Below are 24,433 nucleotides of genomic sequence, written 5' to 3'. Positions count from 1 at the left end.
TGATCTGGAAAAACGGGTAAACAGTGAGGTGGCAAAATTTGCAGTAAACTATCTTGAGTTGTTTTGTAAGTCCCAGGCAGACTGTGAAGAGCTGCAAAAGGATCACTCAAAACTGGGTAACAAAATGGCAGATGAAATTCAGTGTTGATAAATGCAAAGTAATGCACATTAGAAAACATAATCCCAACTATACATATAAAATGATGGGGTCTAAATTAGCTGTTATCACTCAAGAAAAAGATCTTGGAAGTCATTGTGGATAATTCCACAATGGCAGTCAAAAAAGCAAACAGAATGTTGAGAATCATTAAGAAAGGGATAGATAATAAAACAGAAACAGAAAATATACTACCTCTATCTAAATCCATGGTACGCCCACATCTTGAATACCGCATGCAGATGTGGTAGCCCCATATATATATTGGAATTGGAAAAGGTTCATGTAAATACCTTTGAAAATCTGGGCCTTTGTGTTTCAGAGTCAGAAAAAGATTCCACTCACACCACTGCAACTTTGACTTCAGTGGATTTACTCCTGATTTACACCATTGTGAGATGAGAATGAGACTCGATCTGTACCTCAAGCAGCTTACACAAGAAGTGCCAGCTTCTGATATCATTCATACTGGTATAAACCCAGAGTAACTCCCATAACAGTCAGGGGAGCTACATCCACATAACGTTAGAATAAATGGGCCTGATTCGCCACTATATAGCATTCTGTATCATTTACACTTGTGCTAAGTGAACACTGAGTAAAAATGTTACCAAATTAGAATTTGCCTCTTATACTGCTATTAGAATTCTACACGCACTTTGCATGTGGGTTCATGATAACTGATAAAGATTTCTAAGAGAACTAAAAATTAGATCCTATAAAATGGAACATTTCGGAGAAACGTTACATCAGAATAACCGGTTTCACATGAAAGATGAACTAAAACTGTAGTTCCAATGTTAGGATAACGCATAGATAAACTATATTGAGAGTTCATGTTTCTGTCAGAAAATAATTAGGTTCTTTATGGGGAAAAATCCTGCGAAGACCACCACAAAAACTGAAGATATATGATCAAAAATTAGAACTGTTTCACAGAACTGCCTATCTTCTGAGTAAAACAAGTCACCCTGATTAAGTACCACAAACTATTAAGTATTCTATTAACACTGTACAACTGGCTCTTAAGAGGGTGTGCAATCAATCACCTTTTTCTGATTAAAAACATTCTACAGAATTACTGTTTAATAGGTTTCAGTATAAATCATAAAAACAAGATGTGATGAACCCTGTGACCCAGAATTATATACAGGATTGAGGCAATGGAAAAGCTGTGTCTCCATAACAAAAGCCAATAAAAGAAGGTTATACTCTTTGCATATTTAATGAACACCAGCATAGTTACCCATACACTTTACCTAACATATTGTATATAGTCTTGATCTGATAAGAAAGAACTGCTGAGCTATAAGATTCTCTTTGGAAAGAGATCAACAATTATTTTAATATCAAAGTGGGAAGGCTAGGTAAATATCAGTAGGATATTTTGCTTGATAACAGTATATGGAAATTCATAGCCTAGCAACACATCTAAACAGTCATATACATAGACAGAAAACAAGTAATTTCACCTAACTTGGCTGTATGTAAGTCATGATAATGATACTAGAAAACATTTTGATTCATCTATTTCACATGAAATTGTGTTTCACATGGGATGCTATGGGGAGGTCATGTTAATGGATCAAAAATAAATAGCTATCCTTTGAACAGCAAGCAAGGAGAATTTCAAATTTAGGTTATTGTATGCTTAAATATATGCATGTGGTTTCACTGAGGAATGGCTGGGTGGAATGTCTTGATGTTACTGCATTCAAATTAGTACCTAAAAATCTTTGAGGAAGGGCCTACAGTAATTCCTATTTAGGGTGACAGATGCCTCCAGCATGCCTTCAGTTGATTATGGAACTCACTTTGTTTCTATTCAGAGTGCCAAAACATTAAATAGCGTAAGAAGCACTAGGACCTACTATCCAATGGTAACATATGAAGGCAACAGCACCAGCAGGTGCTCAGCACTCTGGGAGTTAGATGTCCAATTTTAAGCACCCAAGTTTGACCATTCTGGACATTGGGATTTGACAAGGGCCAGGCACATTACTGAACTTCTGCATCTTTGTAGCCAGTAGTTTCACACACAGCTCAGCACTGGAGATAGGGTGACCAGACAACAACTGAAAAATCGGGACGGAGGTGGAGGGGTAATAGGCACCAATATAAGACAAAGCCCCAACTATCAGGACTGTCCCTATAAAATCAGGACATCTGGTCACCCTAACTGGAGATAACTGCCTTCCTGTGACTGAGCTAAGGAGGAAATAATGACCATAAAGCCATCAAAAAGGAGGGTTGGGGCATTACTCTCTATAGCTATGAAGTGATCTGGGGTCTTCCCAAAGCTCAGAGGGATCTACAGTTATGTTTGGTCCAGATCCCAAAGGCCAGCCCCCATATGTAGACTAGTCTTGAAGGCAAACTCTGGTGATCTAGAATGTCACCTGGAAAAAACCCTTAGATAAATCTCTCAGGAAGTGCACTGAGCACAAAAAAGTGAGAGCCTCTTGACCCCTAAATTTCCCTCCTAAAAGAACTCCATTCCAGAATGTGGGGAGAGCACTATTTGAGTAAACCTTCCTCCCACTTCCTAGCCTTCTCCCCACACCTGTTATGACCATTTGAAGAGGTCTCCCATGTAGCTAGCCAACACCTGTTAAGAGGTTTCTTGGTCTTTTATGTACTGCTTGCTCTGGACTTTATGCACTGGAATTCATGGCCATATGCCACTACCCCATCCTCAGTCAGGATTCTGCAACTAGTGCAGGTGCTGGTATCCAGTGGTCACTGAGACTGTCAGCTAAGGAAGGGAGTGGCTCCTGAGACAAGCAAACAGAAAACATAGGACTCGCTTCAGGTAGAAGTGGTCATGTTGCAATAGCTATAATGCTACCTGTCTCCTCAGCATGGTACCCAAAGAACCTTGGAATTGGCTTATCATCCACTTATATTTAACTGAGAACATCCGCAACCTTACCTAGTCTGAATTCACTTTGTCAGCATTCACAGAACTCTTGATTGGGCACACAGTCCTTTGCACTGGTCATTTCCATATGACAGCAGAACTATTGCATGTCTTTTTTGTTAAACTGCACCTGTTTTCTGAAATCCGTATCTTACAATATGCCCAATAACTTTTTCTGATGACTGTGACACTGCATTCTCTCTCCCCTTTCCTATATGCCTCTCATGTACAAAATGTCAAGAACACATAGCACTCAGCAATTAAAAAAAAACCATATTACAGTACAAACTTCCCAAGGCTACGTTAAACGTATTTGGATAACAGTCTTGTATCTTTGAGAATTCACTGAGATGGAATAGTAACAAGGAGTCAATACAAGATGAATAGTGCTCTTGTGAAGTGTACTTCTTCTAGGTTTGTTTTCAGCTCTAACTGGAAGAATCCAGTTTGATTATTCTTCGTGGTCATACTTTCACAAGTAATAAAAGTACACCAATACTTCACAGTAAATGAAAACTCTTTATTTAAATTAATTTGCTTAGTTTATATTTAGGACATATAAAGGCCCAGCTTTTCAATTCTACAGACTGGTCAAGGGAAAACTCTTGAGCTGGCCAATACAATTTGAGAAGCAGTTGGTCTTTTAGTTTTTCCTGAAATCACAAAAGTGGTAATTACTCTGCATATAGCTTTGTTCATATAATTTATAATGCACTGTTCACTCTGCAATATATTTTGAAAAATATACAAACCTGACATAACCAAATTAGAGATGTTTGATAGGAAACTGTCTCTTTAAAACAGTTTAGGAATAAATCAGTATTCCTATAATTCCATTTTAATCTACAAAAAGAACATATTCATATAAAATTACAACAGATTAGACAAACTTTTTCCAAGAAAAAAGATAACTCAATCTTCCATTGTGTGACACATGAATATAAAACAAAAGTTACAGTTAATAATGCCTGCATTGTTTAGCTATGAACTGGTTGACTTAACTCTTAAAAAAAACTATACAGAATTATTGCACTCCATGACTGTGCAGTATTTGGAAACATGCCAGCACTGAAAGATGTCTTGCATTAAGGTTTTTTCAGGAGGTACAACATGACTGAAAAGAGTGCATCCAGTCTGCACTAACAGCTTGCTGTCTTCAGTACAGGCCTTCATAGGTTTCAGTCACGCTGCCTTTGGGAAAGTGTCACTTAATGGCTGAAAATACAGTGAGAAAAAACATTGTATCAGTGGACAATTAGGTCAAAACAATAAAAACAATGGCAAGTTGTTTTCATGATGCACTTGTACACACTGTTGCAAGTCTGAACATCTTCAATCCTGAACTATGGAGAAAACCTATGTGACTCCAGAGCCTACTCAACCAATATTAGAAATACATGTGTATAATTCAGTTAAGTGACAAAATGGTGTGAGGGGGACATTGTCCATGAATATATGATAAATGTAAACACTAAAAAGGGAAAGGAACTACACAGGAAGGTACAGGGGATATAACTAGGAGTACTGGGATTAAGTTGAGGAAAAGAAAAATTAAGGCTGAAAAAAAATCAGAAAAGTCTTTCTAACAGAGGAACTTACTGCAGAATCATCTCCAGAGGGTAGTTATGGAAGACCTTTAATTGGGACATTTAACCAAAATCTAGTTAAAGAACAAGAAAAAGTGTATAGCCAGAAACAGTATAGTACAATAAAACCTACCTTCGGCCTGGTCTACACAACAGCGTTAGATTGACGCAAGATAGCTTACGTCGACCTATGTAAGTGTCTACACTACAATGGTGCTCCTGCTGATGCAAGTCACCCACTATATCGACCTAATAACTCCACCTTTGTGAGAAACATAGTGCTTAGGTCAATGTAGCTAAGGTGACACAGTGTCTGTGTAGATACTGCGTTACTTACGTCAACTGTTAGCTGACATCTGGGAACTCTGCTGCCACCTCCCAGTGAAGGATTGGGGGGCAGTGATGGAGCCTGAGCTCAGAGGCAGGGCTCCCAACTGTCAACCCCACGCCCGCCATACTCCAGGGCTGACAGCCCGAGCCCCCAGCCCAGCACACATTCACAGCGGGAACCCTCCCCTTCCCAAGGGCTGACAGAACCAGCAGCAGCCAATTTCACAGCATGGAGCCTACCAGCCCTGAAATTTCTTTGTCAGTTTCAGGGCTGCTATTATTTCACATTTGGTCTCTGGCTCCAGCTCTCATCCAGGAGGCTCAAGCTGTGAGCCCCTCCCAGGCTGGACCCAGAGAGGAAATGTGAAAGAGCAGCAACCGTTAAACTGACAAGAATGTCATTTTCATGGCTGGTAGGCTCCTTGCTGTGAAATTGAGCCTAGTGCCTGGCTCACAGTTAGGGTGGTCAACCCTGGTGTGAGGGGAGTCCAGCTGTGAGTGCCTCAGAATGCCCCACTTCAGTCAGTGCAAGCACTTCTGGTGAGGACATGCACCAGTGGCAGAAGGAAGGTAGTGTTGACATTAACAGCGGATTTAATCACTGCAGTAGCTGTAGGCCAATCTAATTTAAGTCGAGCTAATTTTGTAGTGTAGACAAGCCCTTGGGGACCATCTCTAAAGAGAAACCACTTGCAAAGACCATGGATCACCAGATTAGTGTTGGTGTGCAAACCTTTGAAGAGCAATCACCTCTTACAAGCGACCACTTTTGCTAACCCCCCCCCCCCCCCCCCCCCCATGAGTGGTCATTCTTGGGAGGTTTTACTATATTATCAGATTTAGAATCTCGTTATGTTAAATCAACTCAAAGAAAAAATTCTAGGCTATTCCACAATGAAATTTTACAATCTATGTTGCCAGCAGTAAGAGAGAAAACATTTTCCAGAATCCTGCAGCACATATCCAATATGCAAAACATTATAAGAGGGTTAAGATGTGTCTCTGAACAATGTGGAAGATACGATATTTTTTAAGATTCTGTATTCCTCTGATGGTTATTGTGTTGCTTGCTAAAGGATAAGTATGGGTTAAAATCAGGCTTAAGTGGTTTTGCAGATCCTAAATCAATGGCTTCATATAAAGAATACAGGTGTCAATCCCTTTGAAGTTTGATCTCCACCATGATCTGATCAACAGGCTGGCTGGCAGGATTAGGGTGACCAGATGTGAGGAAGAAAATATCGGGACACATATGGGGGGGAGGGGGTAGAGGGTTGCCAGCGGAGCAAAACAAAAAAAGGGTGGAGTGCCACGAAATATCGGTCGGGACACGGGACAAACACCTAAATATCGGGACAGTCCCAATTTTTTCAGGACATCAGGTCACCCTAGGCAGGATTCACTCAGTGCAATGGCAAGAGGAGATGGAGTTGGCCTGGGTCAACCACCAAACAGAATGAGTGCTGGGTACTCTCTAAAGCTTTTGGTAATAGACTGACATGAAAATCATTGTCCATTTAAAGGGCAACATTTCCTGAGTGTGTGATTTCCTTCATTTTACAGGATTTTTTGTGCATAGTAGAATCAACTAAGGGTTTTTCGTTCAATCACAGAAATCTGTTCATGTTACAGAAATAGGAGAATTTCCTTCTTATTGTCATAATGCAAGCTAAAGATTTACCTTATCATGAAGCGTTACGTAAAAGTTATATTACACTAAAATGTAGGGCTGTCCATTAATCGCAGTTAACTCACACCGATTAACTCAAAAAAAAAAAGTAATCACGATTAATCGCAGTGTTAAACAGAATACCAACTAAAATGTATTAAATATTTTTGGATGTTTTTCTACATTTTCAAATATATTGATTTCAGTTACAACACAGAATACAAAGTGTACACTGCTCACTTTATCTTATTTTTGATTACAGATATTTACACTGCAAAAACAATAAAAGAAACAGTATTTTTCAATTCACTTTATACAAGTACTGTAGTGCAATCTCTTTATCGTGAAAGTGCAACTTACAAATGCAAGGTTTTTTTTGTTACATAACTGCACTAACAAAATGATGCAAAGAAACTTACAAGTCCACTAAGTCTTACTTCGCGTTCAGCCAATCGCTAAGACAAACAAGATTGTTTACTTTTACGGGAGATACTGCTGCCCTCTTCTTATTTACAATGTCACCAGAAAGTGAGAACAGGCATTCGCATGGCACTTTTGTAGCTGACATTGCAAGATATTTACGTGCGAGATATGCTAAACATTCATATGTCCCTTCATATTTTGGCCACCATTTCAGAGGACATGTTTCCATGCTGATGACGCTCATTAAAAAATAACGTTAATTAAATTTGTGACTGAACTCCGTAGGGAAGAATTGTATGTTTCCGGCTCTATTTTACCCACATTCTGCCATATATCTCATGTTATAGTAGTCTCGGGTGATGACTCAGCACATGTTGTTCATTTTAAGAACACTTTCACTGCAGATTTGACAAAATGCAAAGAAGGTATCAAGGTTTAACAATCTGAAGTGCCGTCCAAAATCAGAGAGATGAGGTGTGGAGCATGAGTTCAGAAGTTTTAAAAGAGCAATACTCCAATGCTGAAACTACAGAACCCAAACCACCAAAAATGAAAATCAACCTTCTGCCAGATGATGAAAATGAACATGCGTCGGTCTGCACTACTTTAGATTGTTATCGAGCAGAACCTGTCATCAGCATGGATGCATGTTCTCTGGAATGGTGGTTGAAGTATGAAGGGACATATGAATCTTTAGCTCATCTGGCATGTAAATATCTTGCGACGCTGGCTACAACAATGCCATGAGAACACCTGTTCTCACTTTCAGGTGACGTGAACAAGAAGCAGGCAGCATTATCTCCTGCAAATGTAAACAAACTTGTTTGTCTGAACTATTGGCTGAAGAAATAGGACTGAGTGGACTTGTAAGCTCTCAAGTTTTACATGGTTGTATTTTTGAATGCAGTTATTTTTTCTTACATGATTACATTTGTAAGTTCAACTTTCATGATAAAGAGATTGTACTACAGTACTTGTATTAGGTGAATTGAAAAATACTTTTTTTTTTTTTTTAAACAGCACAAATATTTGTAACCAAAAATATAAAGTGAGCACTGTACACTTTGTATTATGTGTTATAATTGAAATCAATATATTTGAAAATGTAGAAAACATCCAAAAATATTTAAATAAATGGTATTCTATTTAATCGCACGATTAAATGTGATTCATTTTTTTAATCTCTTCACAGCTCTACTTAAATCCTAAATTACAACTCACCTGAATAGTTTTTGGATCGGAAACTCCTGAACAGTGACCTGACTATTCTGCTCAATAGGATCTTTGGCTTGAACAGTCATTTACCATTCAATCCTTTGCACTGTTAATTAATCAGGTAGCTAGTGACTGTAGCACACACACAAAAACAAAACAAAAACCCACCACACCCACCACTACCCACTCACTTACAAGAAGTTTTCAGTGCTGCTAGATGGGGCTATGATCGATGATGGTGCATTGACTCCATGTGCACATTGAGTTTCATTTCATTATCAAGAATTTGGACCAGCTGCTGCATGGAAGGAAGGTGACCAGACTCCAGCTTAGACCACACTGGAACATCTAACACAAAAAAGGAAAATGCACACAATCAATTAGAAGTAGTAGGAAAACCCGTAGTAATCTAATAAAGAGCCAGGAAATTTAGCAACAGTTTGGTCTTATATTCAGGAAGTTATCTAGAACAAGAATTGCTGCAAGCCTTTGGACGTATTAAAATAAAGTAAACACCCTGCATCCCAAATGATTAAGGGTAAGCACTAGGTTCCTTGCTTAAAAAGGTACCATAAGGATTCAAAGTCAAAAATATCCATACCCTTGCTGTTCTCAGCTACTAATAGATTCCCTCCTTCCCCTGGACATGGGTGCAATTTAGATTTTTGGATCTTTCAACCATAGCTGAGGCTTAAATCTTGTTGGTCTGATCAACTTTCAACTCATTTCTGTACACCTATAATCTGTTTAAGGTTGAACGAAAAGGCTTGTACTTGCCAGGAGCAAGACGGAAGGCTGTTTATCCTGTAACACTTCGCACATTTCCTGAATAGTTTTAGTGGTCAGTAATGCCATCAGATATTTACTCCTGGGGGAATTCTGCACCACTGCGTGTGTGCAGAATTCACGTTCCCCGCAGATTTCTTTACTTCCTCATAGAAAAATGACTTTCTGACAGGGAGGCTACAAGAGCAGTCAGCACCACTCCCTAGCAGTGCAGGTACCAGAGCACCCAGCGGAGAGGTAAATCACCGCAGGGCTGGGGACGCCCCAGCCAGTGGCTCCTACCCTGAGCCGGGATCAGCTGCTAATAGCTCAGCATCCTCCCCTGCTTCCTGCCCCCCATCACGCCTCAGCTGTGGGGGGAGGGGTCACTTTACAGGGAGCTGCTCCCCCCATCCACCCAACCCCTGTGCATTTGGACCTCCCATACCAGACACCCCTGCCAAACCTCACCCGGTACATCCAGAATCCCCCTAGCCCTCCATACCCAAACCCCACCCCACTGATTCTCAACCCCTGCATCTGCAGCCCCCCTGCATCCAGACCCCCACCCCCGCACCCAGACCACCACCCACTGAGCTCCCTGCACTCAAACTCCAACCCTCAGCCACCCACACCACTGACCGCCAACTAGCTGCACCCAGACCCCCCGCTGAGACCCCCACACCCAGACAATCCACTGAGCCCCAACAACCTTCACCTGGAAGTCCCTGCAGAGTCCCATTGCCCCTGCACCTGGAAACCCCCCCCCCCCCCCAACAAGCCTCTGTGCATCCAGATCCCCCCCCCTGCACATGTAGATCCCCCACTGGGCTGCCCGCACCCAGATTATTCCACACAGAATCCTCTCACTCCACACCTTAATCCCTCCACACTGAGCCCCTCGACACATGGATCCTGCCTGGTTGAGCCAACCTGCCCCACACCTGGTGCACCCGGCACAGAGGGTGTTTCTGGGACAGGGACAGGCCTTGTGCTGTGTCAGGGAGGGGTGAAGCCTCACCACTGAGTCCATGTCCTGGTATGGGGGGGCTGCAGGGTGATCTCCCACGTTTGTGTAGCCAGTAGCCTGTGCTCCCCACTGCCATGCTGGAGCCTCTGCATTTATTTATTGACAAATAAAACTTGCGGAATTTTAATTTTTTTGGCGCAGAACGCCCTCAGGAGTAGCTATTTTAGGATAAACACAACTTTCAGCTCTGGTGTTGGTAGGTTTTTGTTCATTTACTCACTCAACTATTTTTATGGCACTCATCACATTAGCACCTGGCCACCTTACAGTTAAAAATACAATTTATCGGCTATATAAATCAGTAATGATCACTCCCACACCTAATAGTAATAAGTCAAAAGCCTGACTGAACAAAGGTGAAGATCCTTTCCCATGAAGGCTCTGCCACCAGTTCTAATGCAAAAACTGACAGGAATAGTACAGTCAATTTTAGCAATCATGATGCAACATTACATGCAAGCAGTTTCAAGTAGAAATTTTCCAGTGCACTCAAATAACCATGAACTTAATTCTGATGCAGTTATGAAGCCAGTATAAAATCACACAGCCTTGGCATTACGTGTGTATTATAGTGGCCAGATCCACAAAAGAAACAGGCTACTGAATTCTGCACGGCATTAAGCTTGTGGCAGGTCTGCAATGGCAGCTGTCAGTAGAATGTCACCTCCTGGTTGGATTAATGCAATAGAAAGGAATAGATAATTATTTGGAGGTCCAAATCAGAAAGGAAAGATTGCAAGCTCCAGGACTGCTGCAGATGAAAATGGGCACTATTAATCCAGTAGTAGTTGCTGAGAATCCAGAAGCAGAAATAGCTCAGGTCTGAGACATATTTGCAAAGAGAAGAGACATGAACCCACAGAAAAGAAAGCAGACAACTCCCTCCCCATTTCTTCCCTGGCTAACCAGTATCACCTATGTCTCATCACACAGTGCTTGTGTAAGAAAAGAGCACTCACCAGTCCCAAAGGGGATTTTAGAGTAATGACTCACCACTAAAGGAAAGCTTAAGTTTTTATTATTGTGTTTTTAAATACGCAGTTTTAAGTCAACATGTATGTCTTGTTAGTAATCTAGTATCTCTCTTATTTATGTTTAGTTATAAGCAGCATTTAGTTCACTTTTAATAATGAGTTTCCCCCAGGTAAGCTTCAAGATGACAGGCAAATAAGAACCATCTTATACAACCTACAGACAGTAGTTATTCAATATGTTAAAGTTTTAAGATCCACAAATTTCACAGGCAACTGCTTTATCTGATTTGCTCAATCATTACTTCATTTAGGAGGGACAGGAGAGGCTGGTAGCCTTGGAGAATTCTTGTATTATATAGCATAATGTGTAGTGTACACAAAGCAATTCCTTCAAACACTCAAAACTCACCATTCAAAGTTATTTCAAATGCACCTGTTGACATACACTGGTTCTCAATCATATTGCTCAGGAAGAAAACCATCATACAAGCATAGACCTAGAACCAATAAAGAATCAGTGTGAATTTCAGAGACAATGAGGTCTTGTGAACCATGCTACATCTTTACAAACTAAAACCTTTTCAACTGTGACCAAAACCTTTTCAGCTGTTCATTTGCACTCTCTCAAACAAGTTTAAAGTCACATAGCTGTTTATTATCTTCCTTGCTTCCTAATCTAAATAATAGTTTGTAAAACATTTTCTTGCTACTCTGGAAGTTCAATATTGAACCACTTGATTCTTAAGGTTTCATTTTCAAGTGTACTATAAACTAATATGTACCCACTTTAAGAAAATCATTCACATTCTGCAGAGCCAGAAGGTAGATGTACAATTTTAACAGCGTTTACACGAAAAACCAGTGAAAGGTTTTATAGAAGTGTTCTTCACAATAATCTGAGTAGCCAGAAACAAATATTCTGTGCCTAAATGTACGATACCTTTGATAGATAAAACAGTAGTGGTGTAAGTTAGTGATTGAATTTTTTTTTAAGCAAACCCTTCTAGCATTGTTCCTTCCACACAATTCTTTTAAATTCTATTTTGGCATTATACACCAAGGATCAAATGATGCAATCTTCAGCAACATAGCATTGGGAGATGTCATAGCTAGTATATTTATTTAGAGTTTTAACTTTTCATATTAAGTATTAAACACCAGTCTGTTCACACTGGTAACCAGGAACCAATGGACTTAGCACATGAGAAATATTCAGACCAATAAAACACCCAGTAATTTCTTGGTGAAGCCATTACCAAGGTCAGGCTATTGTGCAGGACAGCTGAATCCACTATTGTATTGGTTCCGCTTGTTTTGTCAATCAATCTATGATTCTATTTAGTTGGGAATTGGTCCTGCTTTGAGCAGGGGGATGGACTAGATGACCGCCTGAGGTCCCTTCCAACCCTGATATTCTATGATTCTAAATATTCTAGTATTTCCATATGTTCAACTGACTGCTAATTCATACCTACTTCATAGATAGTTAAGTTTGAGGTTTGCTGCACCATAATTAACTCAATATTTAAAGATGTGTCAAATTACAACAGCTTTAGGGCTTGTTTACACTGGCAATTTACAGCACAGCAACTTTCTCGCTCAGGGGGGTGAAAAAACATCCCCCCGGAGCCCAGCAAGTTTCAGCGCTGTAAAGCACCAGGGTAGACAGTGCCCCAGCGCTGGGAGCTACACCTCTTGCGGAGGTGGTTTTTTCAGAGCATTGGGAGAGCTCTCTCCCTGCACTCTGCCGTGACTACACAAGCCACGTTAAAGCGCTGCCCTTAAAGTAGAACACAGATTAAGTTTCTCAATTTTTTTTTTTTTAATTAGAGGGACTCTTTAGAGTTGGAGTTAATCACTTCCAAGAACGGCCAGTTTAAGAAAGAACTATTATGAAAAGAACAGTGTCATTTTAGGATTGATTCTGAGGGATATTCATCTAATCAGTAATGGAAGTTTCCCTTAAAGCATTCAGGGCATTTTCTACAAAAGAAGAAAGAATATTCTGAAGTTCAAATAGAGGTCTCGCTTTTCTAAAAAATGAATAAAAGTGTTAATAAGAACTAACTAACAAATAGCCAGGAGTCAATGCTAAAGGAAAAACAGGAGCAACACCTTAAAAAAATTAATCCATATATTTTAAAACTGATTCTACTCGCAGTGACTATGTAAAAATTACTCCTTACTGACTGGTAAAGACTCCCTTTGTAACCAGTCAATACTACATCTTTATCTTTAGGTGCTCCTTTTACCATATCATCAGTCTAGGAAGCAAAAGATCAGAAATCAAATCTGGATCTATGACAACAAAACCAAGCACCATTGATAGGGCCCTACCAAATTCATGGTCCATTTTGGTCAATAGTCATAGGATTTTTAAAATTGTAATTTTCATGTTTTCACCTATTTAAATCTGAAATTTCACGGGGTTGAAATTGTAGGGGTCCTGACCCAAAAAGGAGTGTGAGGGGAGGGGGAGTCACAAGGTTATCGGGGGGGGTGCCCCCATGGTACTGCTACTCTTACTTCTATGTTGCTGGTGGTGGCGCTGCCTTCAGAGCAGAGCAGCTGGAGAGCAGTGGCTGCTGGCTGGGAGCCGAGCTCTGAAGGCAGAACCACCGGCAGTAGCAGCACAGAATGATGGCATGGTACGGTATTGCCACCCTTTCTTTTGCACTGCTGCCTGCAGAGCTGGGCCCTCAGTCAGCAGCCACTGTTCTCCAGCCACCCAGCTTTGAAGGCAGTGCAGAAGTAAGGGTGGCAACTCCACGACCCCCCTAAAATATTCTTGTGACCCCCCTGCAATTCCCTTTTGGGTCAGGGCCCCCAATTTCAGAAACACTGGTCTCCCCTATGAAATCTGTATAGTAAGGGATAAAAGCACACAGAAGACCAGATTTCACAGTCTGTGACACATTTTTCATGGCCGTGAGTTTGGTAGGGCCCTAACCATTGTTAAGAGCAATTAGAATATCCTTCCATTTGTCAAGTAAATGTAGATACTCCCCAATAAAGATTTTAGATATTTGTATCTTAAACACCTGTAGTGTACAAACAAGCTGAATACAGATATTGCAACAGTTTCCAAGCACTTCCATACAAGTCACACTAAAGTCAGCCTCTACCACGAGAAAGTTGCTTTTAAAGAAAAGGAAATGATGTACCTTATTTTCTTGGCCCCACTGCCAGATACTTGGAGCTTGCATGCCAAAAAAAGCGAAGGGATCCTTGCCGACAATTATTAAGCCTATTAATACTAGTTTGAAGACTGACAGGAAGGATGCTATGTGTCTATCAAAAGGAAAGACAACAGTCACTAAGGAGATTTTTAGTTAATACTTGGCCACTTTAGAGTTGAAATCACTCCAATTAGAATTATTTTCATAGTGTATAACCAGAAATTTTATAGAAAGTAATGCCACACCCATTTGTAAAATATATAGCTTTTAAGATCATCCAGAAGAGCAAAATTAGAATGTTTTTCATTTATAAAAAAAAAAAACTTGACATAGCATACCATCTGGGTGCCATTTTAAAGATGAGTATATTTAATAAAGTACAAGGATAAATACAACTGATATTTGTATTTGACAGTTTGCCTAATATCTTACACTGGCAAATGTACTCAGTCTTCTATCATATTTCAGAAGAATGTCTTCAATGACCCATGCTCAAATACATCCACTTGAACTGTGTTCTCTCAATGAGTACATAAAACCCTATAATTCACCACGAGGGGGTTAAACCCACATCCAGAGAACAATGTAACTTTAAAATTCTGCCTGTAAAGTCACTAAAGATTTTTAAAATCTTCTGCAATATTTATTTTGCCTCATTACAACTGGTAACATTTCTGCAAAAGGCAATTGGACATGTAAGTGGTCCAGTAAACACTGCAGTACCTTTACACCAACATTCGTTTTCTAGTCTGTAAACAACTGAATAAAAAAAATAAGAATCATTTTCATTTATTTCCTCACCCCTCATCACCAGGTTTTAAATTATGTTTAAAGAAATTCTCCTGTTTATGATAGTCACAAGAAAACTAATTTTAAAATCTACTTCTCTATTCCCAGTGTAGCCTGATATGTATATTATGCAACATTATGTAAATGTGTACAAACAGGTGAGCTACAAATGAGAGAGATGATGTGAACTAATGTCCAGGGACATCATCGTGGAGCAAAGATGAATTTTGGCTACAATTAATTTAATCTGCCCTCAAGTATTATGGTACAGGCGGATGTAATTTTTTTTTTTTGTCCAATATTCACACAAGGATCATCTGCCAAGGGAGACTATATCCCAGTTTCTTTTCTTTAAATCGGATTTAGAAATGAAAGGGGAAATACCTTCATATGGAAAGTGAAAGACTTTACAAGAGACTATTTTAATACCTTAAAAAATTAACCCACACTTTTTAAAACTGTTTTACTTGGAGAGATATGTACAAATTGTACATACAGCCATTACAGGTTCATTCTGCTAGTTTACAAGTTATATACTTACCTATATATAGGTTGCGGAAGGTAGTTTTCCCCTTCAATGCGGATGTCTGGGTACCGCTGGCTAATAACCCGCATGTATTCCTCAAACACCCGCCTGTAACCTCAGGAAACACTGGGCGGGGGGTGGGGGGAAGAAGAGGAAACACATTATTAACAGTGTAAATTTGGACAAATGTTTATACTGACAGATGGTGGGGCATATATACATACACACACACAAACTTTTCACAAGTTCTCGTGATCATTTAGAGTGAAATACTACTTTAACAATTTTTGACCACTTAATAGACTGTGTCCCAGCAAAAAAAGATATTTACACCTTACAAGTGAACTCAGAAATAGATATTTTTAAACGTTCACTTAAGAGCCTTATACTGGATCACCCTCATCAGACAGTCATGCCAATCAAGACAATTATCATTCATTCAGCTGAGGCTACAGCAAAATCCTAAATTGATATTGATACTTTATCCTGCTCTCATTAGTCAATTTAAGCAGAAATATGTTAAAAGTGGTTAAGACAAAGATTGTTCTCTACTTTCAGATTTCAGCCAAAAATCTTGAATGAAGACTTCAGTAAAAAGCTGTCTAGCTATTTAATATTACAGTCTCTAACAGTCATGAGCCTCACACTACCCGCATAAAGAGGAGAATGTCCTTTGCTGAAGTACAAGCAAGCAACTTTTTTTTGTGTGACTGACAGTACTTGGAGGAAAGTGATCTCAAGAAAGTTTCTTTTTGTAACAAGTGTACTACAATCATGGTCATTAAATCTCAAACACTGTTGGCAAATTCACTGCACAGCTGATATTGACAATACATTCCCAAATAATTTATGAATGTTCTGAATTAGAAAACTAATATCCATTGTACCAAGAAAAAATAAAGTGGTTTGTGATTAAACCAAACTGATTATTTTGGAAGTTCAGACACCGATTTCCCATGCCATGCCTATTTTCAACGTACTGTGCTATTATACTCAGGATAGGCCAACATGAGTTTAATATTAAGAGATTTCAGGGTCAATTAACAATTCTACATTTTTACAACAGCATCACTGCAATCTGATTTCCTCCCAGCTTCCAACGCATGACAGCTTCCTATGTAAGAAGTCTGTTAGATACCTTTAATGCTGTGAGATATACACTCAAATGTGCCACACTGGAAAGCAATTTGGAAACTGGCTGAAGGGGTCATGGTATAATGAAGAGAATGCTTCCAATGACAACAAGGGGACAGAATTTGTAGCAGCATGACCTGATGTGATGTCTCCAGAACTCTGAGACAAAATAACATAATAAATCAGTAGTACTTTGCCACTAACTTATACAGCAACTCCTCATTTAAAGTCGTCCTGGTTAACATTGTTTCGTTGTTACCTTGCTGATCAATTAGGAAACATGCTTGTTTAAATTGCGCAATGCTCCCTTATAACGTTGTTTGGCAGCCGCCTGCTTTGTCCACTGCTTGCAGGAAGAGCAGCCCGTTGCAGCTAGCTGGTGAGGACTTGAAACCAGGGTGGACCGGCAGCCTCCCTATGAGTTCCCCACTCCCTTAAGTTCCCTGTGTGGCAGCCGCCCAGCAGGCTATCAATTGCGGGCAGTTCAGCTGTCCCTCCCCCCACTGCCATGTGCTGCTCCTGCCCTCTGCCTTGGAGCTGCTCCCGGAAGCCTCCTGATTGCTGTGCAGGATTCGGGGGGGAAAGATGAGGGCTAATGTCAGGGTGTCCCTCCTCCCCTGTCCCCCGCTTACCCCTTCTCCATATAGAGCAACATGGGGACATGAGAGGGCTCAGGATGGAGAGAGCTTGCTAGCCACAGCTGCTGTCTCAACTTCCTGATCTTTTTAAAGGCAATGTACTTAGAGTGGGGTCAGCGCATCTCTCTCTCTCTCAGACACACACACACAGGGTGTGTGTCTCTGTCTGCCATACTGTCTCCCCGCCCTCCATTTGTGCTGCCTTGTAGAGTATGAGGCTACATTAACAACGTGTTAACCCTTGAGGGCTCGGCCGAATGCTAGTTCATCATTTAGCAGTAGGGCACGCCCTGGGAAATATCCCACCCTCTGACTTCACCGCCTCAACCAAGCTTCACAATCATCATAGCTGTGTACAGTATTAAATTGTTTGTTTAACATTTATACGGTGTATATATAATTTTTTTTCCTGGAACCTAATTTATATATTTATATATATATATATATATGAACATAGGTTCCAGGAAAAAAAATTTCACCAGACAAAAAACTAACATCCCTCCCGCCCCCCTTACATTCATTCTTATGGGGAAACTGGATTCGCTTAACATCGTTTAGCTTAAAGTCGCATTTTTCAGGAACATAACTACAACGTTAAGCGAGGAGTTACTGTATGTTGAATTGCCTGATCTTATCCTTCTCTTGCTTCTTTAAGATGTAGAACAGAGGCTCACTAAGTTTTCCCATTTTATGTCCTTTGAAATAAATAAATGTTACAACACTATGAAATATATTAAAGAGGATCTTTTCTAAATCTAGCACCGAGTTTGGAGTTGGGGAAGCTTCCATAGTAGTTGTCACAGACATTCTGAACTGTCACAGCATAGCTGGAGCCACTGTAAAAGAGTCACAGGACCCACTTAGAAAACAAGCCTCTATTTTTACTTGTATGGAATGCCCCAATCATTGGCTAGCAGGAGCATTCAAAACACATTATTGAAATAACTATAATTTTAAATATTTTGAACAGCTATTTGGCCTCGAGACATATATAAGCTAAGTCTAATGGTATTTGCTTCATAAAACTAAATAACTATTTAAAATAGCTTAAAAAGACAAACTATTTGTTTGACAAACCAAGAAAATTTGTCGTGACAGGAAAATTGTATTTGCATGCACACGATTTTACTCAGATTTTACTTTGAACAAAAGAACTTTCCTATAAAACTGTGATACACTGTTGCATTTCCAGTAGTTTCAACTAAGCACAATGTTTCACAGACTGTCAAGGATAGGTAATTTTAGTTATAGCATTCTAAAAGTGAATAGACTGATGTTGAAACAACTGTCCACTAAAAATCATTATGGAGAGAAGAATTTAGATAATGAATACAGGGTCAAACATGTTACTTTAGTCTAGTAAACCAGTGCTTCTCAAAGTCGGGCCGCCGCTTGTTCAGGGAAAGCCCTGGCGGTCTGGGCTGGTTTGTTTACCTGTTATGTCCAAAAGTTTGGCCGATCGCAGCTCCCACTGGCTGTGGTTCACCGTTCCAGATCGGCCGAACCTGCGGACATGGCAGGTAAACAAACCGGCCCGGACCGCCAGGGGCTTTCCCTGAACAAGCGGCGGCCCAACTTTGAGAAGCACTGTAGTAAACTATGAAGATGCACACCTATGTCACAACGTAAAAGCAGTTTCAGGTAAAATCTGATTGCACGTCTCATTAATATATGAAAATACATGAGAAATAGTAAGAAAATTAAGAAGAACTATATTAATTTGACTAAAGTTTGTTACTTGTAGAGTTTTATAGAATCACTAATACCAATATGAAACGACTCCGTTAATTTTTAAGGGCTTGGGGTGCACATTCTTACTCCAACATGGAATTTTTTCCTTCTGCTGAAATGGCATTGCATGCCTCAGTCAGGCAGTAGTCCCCAAGCTGTGGGGCACACTCCCACAGAGGACTATTGGGGTGGTGTGGTGGGGTCTAGGCCAGCCCCCATGATGGGGCAGGAAGACAGTGCCACCCAGCCCCACTCTGCGCCCAGCTGCGGCCTTGGCTCTGCCCCCAGCCCCCACTCCGGTCCCAGCAGCGCAAAAGGAAAAGTTTGGGGACCACTGCCCAGTACGGAATGCTAGCATGCTAATGACAGCAGATGTCTACTGCTCTGAACACTGTTTACAAAGACTGGTAGCACTTGAGGATAACTAGTTCTGATAAAACTTATGACACGTAGCTACATGCATCTTCTCCTACCAGAGATGATCAATACTACACGAAGGTAAGGTATACTCTTTCCTGCGTATTTTTGGCGATGATGTAGGATAGCTCTCTTTCTGATCTCTAGTATAGCTTTTGTTTGGGTTTGAAAAACTATGGAACACATCAGTCTGGAATACTGTATTTAATATATGTATCTGTTATTTAAATGATACATGAAGTACTATTTCTGTTACTAACCCTTTGCTGATTTGTGGGAAACTATTTTGTATGCTGATAAAAAAGTATCTTTCGCAAAGTTGTTCTCTACATACAAACTTAGATATTTCACACCTATTTTAAAACCAAGTATTTCAAAACTACTACTTCACTTACATCTTGTCAAGACATGTTTTCCCTTTCAGCAGCTACCACCTTTACAAATACTTAGATATCACAATTTCATGTTAAAATTAAGTCTAAATATTCTGTTAATTATGTGACTTTAAAAAAAGAAGAAGTTTGGCTAGAAACTCGTCTGCTCATCAAGATGCAATTGATGACATGTCCCTACTATGTACAAAAAAAGCCATAGGATAAAAGTTAGTTTCAAAGGTGGAAATCTTATTTTTTGGAAATGGCTAAATTCCTTCTTAAAATTATTGTCTATGGGCATTAGTATTAAATATATGCTATATACTACCATCAATTAACAACAGAGCTCCTAATAACAAGCCCAAATGTAGAATATGTCCTTTATGTAGTTACTAAACTTTTAGCTATTTGGTAAACCTTCTTCAACATCACTCAGAAGGAAAATATGCTCACCTTCAGGACCACCACTGTTCTGCCCTTTCTCTACCTTCCTGATCCTCACATTTCTCCCCATTCCCTATTTTTATGTCCCCCCCTCCTTTCTTCACTCAGCATTTTCTCTCCTGCATCAACTCACAATTCTCACCTCCCTGTCAGATAAAATGATCAGCAATTAGATAGTTACTAAAATGAAGGGTCATCATTAATCTTTAGAGCCTACATCCCAATAAGAATAGAATAATTGAGCCAGGTAAGTGCACACATCAGAGTCATTGTCTGTAGACTCAAGACAAAACCACAGCTGTCTAAACTCTGTTCATATTTGAAAGGTTTTCTCCACAATCATGAGGGTTAGTAACTTACTTTTTTTAAATGAAAGCTCAGATCCTGCAGAATCCAGTTATGCCCTACAGATGACAACCAGGAAGTTGGGCTGAATTCTGCCCTTGAGATGGTTGTTTAATACCTCTGTTTTAATCTTACAGTGCTCTATGAACCCTTTCTAGAGAAATGTCTCTTCTATTAAACCAAAAGTTAACTATTACATAAATTCAAATGCATAGGTAACTTCCAAATTATTGTTCAATTTCTATCAAGGACTAGAGAGAGAAAGATATTTTCTCTGTTCAATATTAATTTATAATTTATAAAGTTCCTGCAATAGCATTAAAAAACTGAAAGTACCTTTATGTTATTTTAAAACACTAAGGCAGCAGGGAAGGGTTTTTTTTGGTTGTTGTTTAATTATTTACTGTTCTGTCTCTGAGTCCCAGTTGTGATGGGTTGCTATGCTGATGTAACCACAGTACACAAGAGCAGCTTAAAAACAGTCCTGAAAAGCAGAAACATTTTTTTTAATTAACACTTGCTGTGAAAGGGGTTAAGAGACTACTATTAAAGATTAACCCCCAAAGCTCCACATTAAAATATACCAGAGATTCATGTAACAAGGAAGAACTCATATCTTTTAAAGAAGCAGAGATCATAAAGGTAAGGACAAAAATTTATTCAACACTGATTCAGCTATCAGAAGAATTCATCATTAAACATATAATGTTCAAAAGAGGTACTGCTAAGGTTTCAGACCTAGAGTATTAACTGCTTCTCTATAGTCTTCAAATTTCTTCTAGGTATCACTTACCCAAATCCATGATTTAAACCCTGATTAAAGAAATGCAAGTCATTCTGGGTCCCAACACAAACTATACTGCATACGTAGAGGATCTCAACTTTATTCACGTTCTGATCTAAACCCAGTTATTATTTGTCTCACTACTGTAAAGATCAACTACAAAGAGAATAGCTACGCGCAAACGCAAGTTAAAATATTACATAATTCAGCTATTCTCGTTACTCTGTAGAACTCCTCAGCGCGGAGCTCATAAACCCCCCTCTCTCCAAACACAAGACAGACTGAGTCCGTGCTGTTTGACTAGCCCCCGCCTACCAAACCGTCCCAGCAGCAGGCTGGCCACCGAAAAAGCTTAGAAATCCCTCGCTGACAGCTACCTCCCCGTGCAGTCTGCAGCCTCCTAGAGCCGCAGCGAGCAGGGCTTCTCCGGCCAGCAGCCTTCGGGACTGGCGCTAAATTACCGGGTCCGGGGCTCCGCGGGAACCGGGAAACACTCGGGGAGGCCCAATCGCCGCCCCCGCTCGCCCCCAGCAGGTCTCGGGCTTGGCACAGGGACCCTCGCCCGTGTACAGCGCGGAGGAGCTGGGGAAGAAGCGGCTGGAGGCCTCTGCCCCAGCGCGTACCGCCGAGCCCCGCGGAGGAGCTTGGCTCCTCCAAGGCCGCTCGCTGCCCCGGGCGGGGCTCCGACATTCCCGGCAGCACGCGCCAGTGGCGACCGCTGGAGCGGCCCTGCCGGAGCCGGAGCCGGGCCCGGGCGGGGGGACGCTACCGGCCGCAGCCCGAGCGAGCGAGCGCGCACTTACCAGATCTGGAACTTGAGCAGCGGCCCCGTGGTGTAGGCCATGCGCAGCTTCTTAGCCGGCAGGGCCCCCTGCTCCGTCGCGGCCCGGCCCAGCCCCGCCGCCAGGAGGAACAGCAGCACCAGCGTCCGCATCGTCCCTCAGCACCGGCACCGGCAAATGGAGGCTGAGCACGCGCCGGCCGCGAGGCGAGCGAACCCCCACAGCAAGGTCACGGGAGCAGGAAACGCAGCGCGCACGCGCAGGGCGGGTCACGTGACGTGAGGTGATAGTCACTGAACTCCCCCTTTCTCTTACACTCGCGCCAGTGGGCGCGCGACCCTGTCCGCGCGGGGTCGCGCGCGAGGGGCGTGTTCTGCGCACAGAGCTGGGACAGGGCTGGCTGAGCCACTGCTGGATGGGGGGCGGGGGGTAGTGGGGTGGGGCTAGCATGTAAACAATGGCCCTACCAAAATCACAGCCATGAAAAATGCCCCATGGACCATGTCAAGTATCAGAGGGGTAGCCGTGTTAGTCTGAATCTGTAGAAAGCAACAGAGGGTCCTGTGGCACTTTTGAGACTAACAGAAGTATTGGGAGCATAAGCTTTCATGGGTAAGAACCTCACTTCTTCAGATGCAAGCGTGAAAATCGTGAAATCTGGTGGCCGTCCCCCTCTCCCTAGATTCCCTGTGAAATCTGGATAGAGTTGTGTGCTTTTACGTTATAGTATACAGATTTCACGGAGGAAACCAACTAGGGTGACCAGACAGCAAGTGTGAAAAATCAGGACAGGGGTGGGGGATAATAGGAGCCTATATAAGAAAAAGACCCAAAAATCAAGACTGTCCCTATAAAATCGGGACATCTGGTCACCCTAAAACCAACATTTCTCAAATTGGGGGTCCTGACCCAAAAGGGAGTTGCAGGGGGGCATAAGGTTATTTTAGGGGGGAGTCGCGGTGTTGCCACCCTTATTTCTATGCTGCCTTCAGATCTGGGCAGCTGGAGAGCAACAGCTGTTGGCCAGGGGCCCAGCTCTGAAGGCAGCAGCCTGCCTGCAGCAGTGCAGAAGGGTGGCAATACCGTACCATGCCATCCTTACTTCTGTGCTGCTGACTTCAGAGCTGGGTGGCCAGAGAGTGACAGCTGCTGACTGAGGGCCCCGCTGTGCACACAGCAGCATAGAAGAAAGGATGGCAATACCATACCATGCTATCCTTATTTCTGCACTGCTGCTGAGTGCAGCTCTGCCTTCAGAGCTGGGCTCCCAGCCAACACCGCCACTCTCCAGCTGCCCATCTCTGAAAGCAGCGACACCGCCAGCAGCAGCACAGAAGTAAGTGTAGCATACTGCAACCCCCCACTATAATAAGCTTGTGACCCCCCCTGACGCTTTTTGGGTCAGGACCCGTACAATTACAACACTGTGAAATTTCAGATTTAAATAGCTGAAATCATGAAATTTATTATTTTTAAAATCCTATGACCACGAAATTGACCAAAATGGACTGTGAATTTGGTAGGGCCCTAACAATGACCCAGCAGCAGGGGCGGCTCTAGGCACCAGCAAAGCAAGCACATGCTTGGGGCAGCCCATTTGCAGGGGCGGCAGGGATCCAGCATGGGAGCTGAGAACCAACAGGGGGCCCTGGGAGCTGTAGTTCCTTGGTTAGCTCCTTGCCTATAGAGCCAGCCCTGGAGCAGGGAAAGAACTACATTTCCCAGCATTCCCTTGGCCACTACCAACAGGAAAGGGGGAGGGAGTGAGGTAGCTGAGATCTCATGCTGCAGCCTGCTATGAATGGAGAACTGCACTGTAAGTGGGGATTCCATATTTTAACATTAAAAAAATAGGACACTCCACAGGTAGGGTTACCATATTTCAGCAAGCAAAAAAGAGGACGGGAGGAGCCCCGCCCTAGCCCCGCCCCTGCCCCTCCCACTTCCCGCCCCCCCAGAACCCCCAACCCTCCCCCCGTTCCTTGTCCCCTGACTGCCCCCTCCTGGGACCCCTGCCCCTAACTGCCCCCCAGGACTCCACTCCCTATCTAAGCCTCCCTGCCTCTTGTCCCCTGACTGCCCCAACCCTTATCCACACCCCCACCCCCAGACAGACCCCTGGGACTCCCACGCCCCATCCAACCACTCCCCACCCCCTGACAGCCCCCCCCCCAGAACTCCCAACCCATCTAAACCCCTCTGCTCCCTGTCCCCTGACTGC

General features: G+C 41.9%; 1 protein-coding gene across 1 annotated transcript; it reads right to left on the bottom strand.

Moving 5' to 3' along the window:
* Nucleotides 1-3,576: 3,576 nt before the first annotated feature.
* On the bottom strand, nucleotides 3,577-22,465 carry SELENOT (selenoprotein T). The gene is made up of 6 exons (XM_054039138.1): nucleotides 22,234-22,465; nucleotides 15,579-15,689; nucleotides 14,234-14,360; nucleotides 11,479-11,566; nucleotides 8,496-8,648; nucleotides 3,577-4,292 (listed from the first exon to the last, which is right to left on the bottom strand). Exons 1-5 carry the CDS (start codon nucleotides 22,362-22,364, stop codon nucleotides 8,524-8,526), a joined length of 582 nt encoding a protein of 193 aa, XP_053895113.1. The 5' UTR covers nucleotides 22,365-22,465; the 3' UTR covers nucleotides 3,577-4,292; nucleotides 8,496-8,523.
* Nucleotides 22,466-24,433: the final 1,968 nt, after the last annotated feature.

The sequence above is a fragment of the Malaclemys terrapin genome, chromosome 9, assembly GCF_027887155.1.
Source record: "Malaclemys terrapin pileata isolate rMalTer1 chromosome 9, rMalTer1.hap1, whole genome shotgun sequence".
Lineage (NCBI taxonomy): Eukaryota > Metazoa > Chordata > Testudines > Emydidae > Malaclemys > Malaclemys terrapin.
This window is presented reverse-complemented; position numbering and strand designations above follow the sequence as displayed.